This window comes from Gasterosteus aculeatus, chromosome 16 (genome assembly GCF_964276395.1).
Source record: "Gasterosteus aculeatus chromosome 16, fGasAcu3.hap1.1, whole genome shotgun sequence".
Taxonomy (NCBI): domain Eukaryota; kingdom Metazoa; phylum Chordata; class Actinopteri; order Perciformes; family Gasterosteidae; genus Gasterosteus; species Gasterosteus aculeatus.
This window is the reverse complement of record NC_135704.1, coordinates 7,969,511-7,973,328: the sequence shown is the minus strand read 5'-3', so window position 1 is coordinate 7,973,328 and position 3,818 is coordinate 7,969,511. Positions and strand designations below refer to the sequence as shown.

General features: G+C 42.4%; 1 protein-coding gene across 1 annotated transcript; it reads right to left on the bottom strand.

The window, feature by feature from the left end:
* On the bottom strand, positions 1-2,383 carry LOC120834460 (uncharacterized). Its single transcript, XM_040202457.2, has 6 exons — positions 2,322-2,383; positions 1,107-1,910; positions 859-941; positions 602-742; positions 307-418; positions 1-195 (listed from the first exon to the last, which is right to left on the bottom strand). Exons 1-6 carry the CDS (start codon positions 2,362-2,364, stop codon positions 131-133), a joined length of 1,248 nt encoding a protein of 415 aa, XP_040058391.2. The 5' UTR covers positions 2,365-2,383; the 3' UTR covers positions 1-130.
* Between the last annotated feature and the right edge of the window lie 1,435 nt (positions 2,384-3,818).

Below are 3,818 nucleotides of genomic sequence, written 5' to 3'. Positions count from 1 at the left end.
AATAAATAGAAGTAATTTTTTATTTACAGGATATATAGTTGTTCTGATCTTCCCGTTGAATTGAATAAAATGTTTTATGTTTAATTCCTTCAGCCAATCATGCATCAAATTGCACAAATGAGCAGCCAACTCACTGAAAGGGGTAGGAGCAGATAAATGGCTGCGCTTCCCAGCATGTGAAGTCATTGAACTTCCCTGAAACAATAAGCAGATCCGAAAGTCAGACACATCGGTTGACATTCTTCTTTAGTGTAACATAAAAGTATTTTTCTCCCTCCAGTTCAGCTACAGCATTGTGACTCTCACCTCGTGGCAGCACTTCCACACAGTCCTCAAGATTCGACGTGTTATTGGGCTCCCCCCACAGCCAGTCAGCGTAGCTCCAGTGGGATCCGTCCAACCAGATAAAGCGGCCGGTCTGACAGACAGCAGGTGGTTAATTGATGGATAATCACATGAGGGGCTTGTTAATTCAATTTATTTCCCACATACAAACACAGCAATGAAATAAACCGCGTTTGATTATGTGATTAGTGAAGGTGGGGAATACATCATGAGCATCATAAGACCCGTTACTATCTGACTCATTACACACACACACCTTTAAATATCGTAATCCTCCGATCCAGGTGCGAGTGAGGAATCCGTTTTGCTGCAGCATCATGTTCATCACCTCTCTGTGGATGCGTTGGCCGGTGATGGAGGCCAGGTGTCCCGCGGCGAAATGCTCCTGGCAGAAGAACTGCAACGAAAGGGATTCGACAGAGTGAGATTATGGACCGTGCTGTGTGTCGCTTAATAAGTTTAATTTCATAAAGGTTTCCTGGTGAATCTATGACGCACACACAGTGTTAATACCTCTGCATCCGAGGCCGTCTTTGGCCCCGTGAAGAACTGGTAACACGTCCCGTGGAGCAGCACACCAGGACAATGGCTCTTCCCTGTGGTCAAATGTGAAATTACAGCAATGACAGGTTGGATTCAAATTTAAGGATAGGTTCACTTTTATTTTCCAAATCTTAAACAAAACTCCAGTGTACCTAAAGAACAACATTTCGTCCTTGTTGCATTTATTCCCTCTTTCCTCGCTGTGTTTATGTCTTTACCTTCATTGTCTTGATTTGGTGATGGTCTTGTTTCTTCTGGGTTTTTCACTCCCTGCCTCAATGGCTGTTTTCTCAATGCCACACTATTGTGACCTTCCATTTCTGGGAGACCCACTGAAGACCGCTTCTCCCCTTCTTCCACGATACTAGCCCGTGGCATGACCTGCTGACCGACCTCTTCAGGCTCCAGCTCCATGATTGGTTCTTCGTAATCAATATCACTCCTATTTGCGAGAGGGAGACTGACCGAATTGTGATTCTGAAACGCTGCCATCAAATGGTTTTCCACTTGTGAAAACTGCATGCTGTCTTCCTCCAGTGGTTCCAGCTCCATGATTGGCTCACCCATTCCATATTTTCCCTCCATGTCAATGTGCCTCTCTTCTAAATCCTGGCCCGTTTCAAGCTTCCCTTCAAGGTCAATCAGCGCCATCTCAACCTCCGGCTCTGCATCGGCGTTTACTTTAACCATAACCTCTGGATTCAGATGAACTTCTGGCTCCACCTCAGCCTCTAGATCCTCCTTTACATCTGGCCCCGCTTCGACATCTGGTTCTTTCTTAATCTCTGCGCTTACTTCGCCGCCTGGCTCCTCGCCAACTTGTGGCTTTTCCCGGATCTCTAGTACTTCCCCACTGTGCTTCGGAGACAATTCTTCCTTCTTCTCCTCGGATCCTGGCCTGACTTGTGGCGCAGGTTCCTCCACCACCACATGACCCTGCACAGGAAGCAGGTCTCCCAGCATAGGACTCAACTCGGGGCTATGTTCCACACCAGGAGCAAGTGGTGACATTCCCAGAGCCACTGCAGGGACCAAATAACAGATACCAATGCTGGTGAAATGATGCAGATTGCCTTACCTGCCGCCATTGTAGGAATTATTAGAAAATGTGACTTTGGATGCAGACGGTAAAACAGGAAACTGCTGAGTCATGTTAGGTCAGGTTGTGTTTTCATATGGTGATTTTCAAGTTTAGTAGTTGCTACAATCCTCTAGTTTAATAAACAACAATAAGAATGATTCGTACTTGTTTTGATGAAATGAACACGCTGTTGGTGATAACTTCACTCTCTACATGGAGGTTACCAAACCTACCTACTAAAGCACATGTAAATGCATTTTAACTTTAAACATAGTCTTCTTTGACCGATCTCAAACTCAGAATTGGAAAAACGTAAACATTTGTGGAGGAATGCTGTAACGAAATGTCGTACCTGCCAGGCTGAGTGAGAATAACGCCAGCGTCTTCATATTCATCTGTTTGAATGAATCTGTATTTAGGATAGAAGACGAAGATTTCACTTGCTTCTCTTTGCGTCTGATATTTATGGGTTTGGTTGATCTTTATTGACACTATCAGTCCTGCCCCTTTTATTCCACTTCTGTCTGTAAGTCATAAACAACAGTTACCTTATCTAATCAAAAGCTCTTATTTTTCTCTTTTGCTTCCTCTTGAAATGCAGCAACAGAATTAAGGAAGTAGAAAGTAGTTTATTGATTCCTAAACGGAAAATAGGTAAGTAAGAAGATTGTTTCCAGACACAATATTAAATAAAAAACACAACATAAAATATGACTAACAAAACAAACTATTTTGCTCACAAACGAGCAACAAAACTTAAATAATTGACGTGCAATTCTCACACCGAGCTTCCTCTTGGATTAGACTTTGACCATTAACTGTAATTCAGTGATCTTATAAATTTCCCGTTGTCGTGTTTGTCATTGAACTCCTTAAGAACTGGTGTTTTCTTTTTTAATAAAATAACAAAGGGCGAGACTGTTGTCAGGAGGAAACAAACCGGCCCAGAGAAACTGAAAAAAACACCTTTAATTTTTTTAGATCTGTGTCAGCCGTCGCCGGGCCTCATGTTGTTGTTGTGTTTTCCGGGAATATTGAACAAACAATTACAATTATAAAGATATTTATTGTGCGTTGATTTAAACTAGCTGTCCCTCCTGCTTAAATTCTGTTGTTTCTTCACTCGGTTGTAAAGTACAGTACGAAAATTACTTATTGTGAAGTTTTCAATCATTACATTTCTTGTATTTCTTCCTAAGTTTGATCTTTGATTGCGTTCCCGATCTCATTTTCTATCTTTTACCTGCTGAACATACTGAAGCTGCCTACAAAGTACATACTGCAGTTTAATTCCAACGTACTACTTCATTATAAAAACATCCCACCTTGAACTTTGACTCTTGTGCTCATGTGTGCGCTGCGCAGAGGATTGTGGGTCAGGGCCCCCCCCCCTGCACCCTGGTGTTTTTGCAATATTGCATTCGACATACATTTATTGGGACATACTTTCATGGAGCATCATTGCTGATTCAGCAATGTCGTTCTGTCTCATGCTGCTTTCACACAGTTTTGAGGAAACATGTCATTCAACCTGGAAACCGTAGTAAAGGGTGAACACTGGGAATTGAAATAAAACACATATATGTGTAGATAGATGTTTTACTAATCGTAAACATGTTCAACTTGTTTACTATTAGTAAAACATCTTGGTTCTCCAGACCTTAAAGAGAGATGTTTATGTTAAAATGAAATCAATCCAGGTTCACGGTGTTTTGTTGAACTTTGTGCCGTCGAGTGTGAGTGGGACAGCTGTTGAAGGACACACACTGGTTGTGTCACCGTCGATCCCACCGCACTTAAAGTCCCGCCTTCGTTCATACGAGCTTCACTATCTGGAAGAAACGTGTGC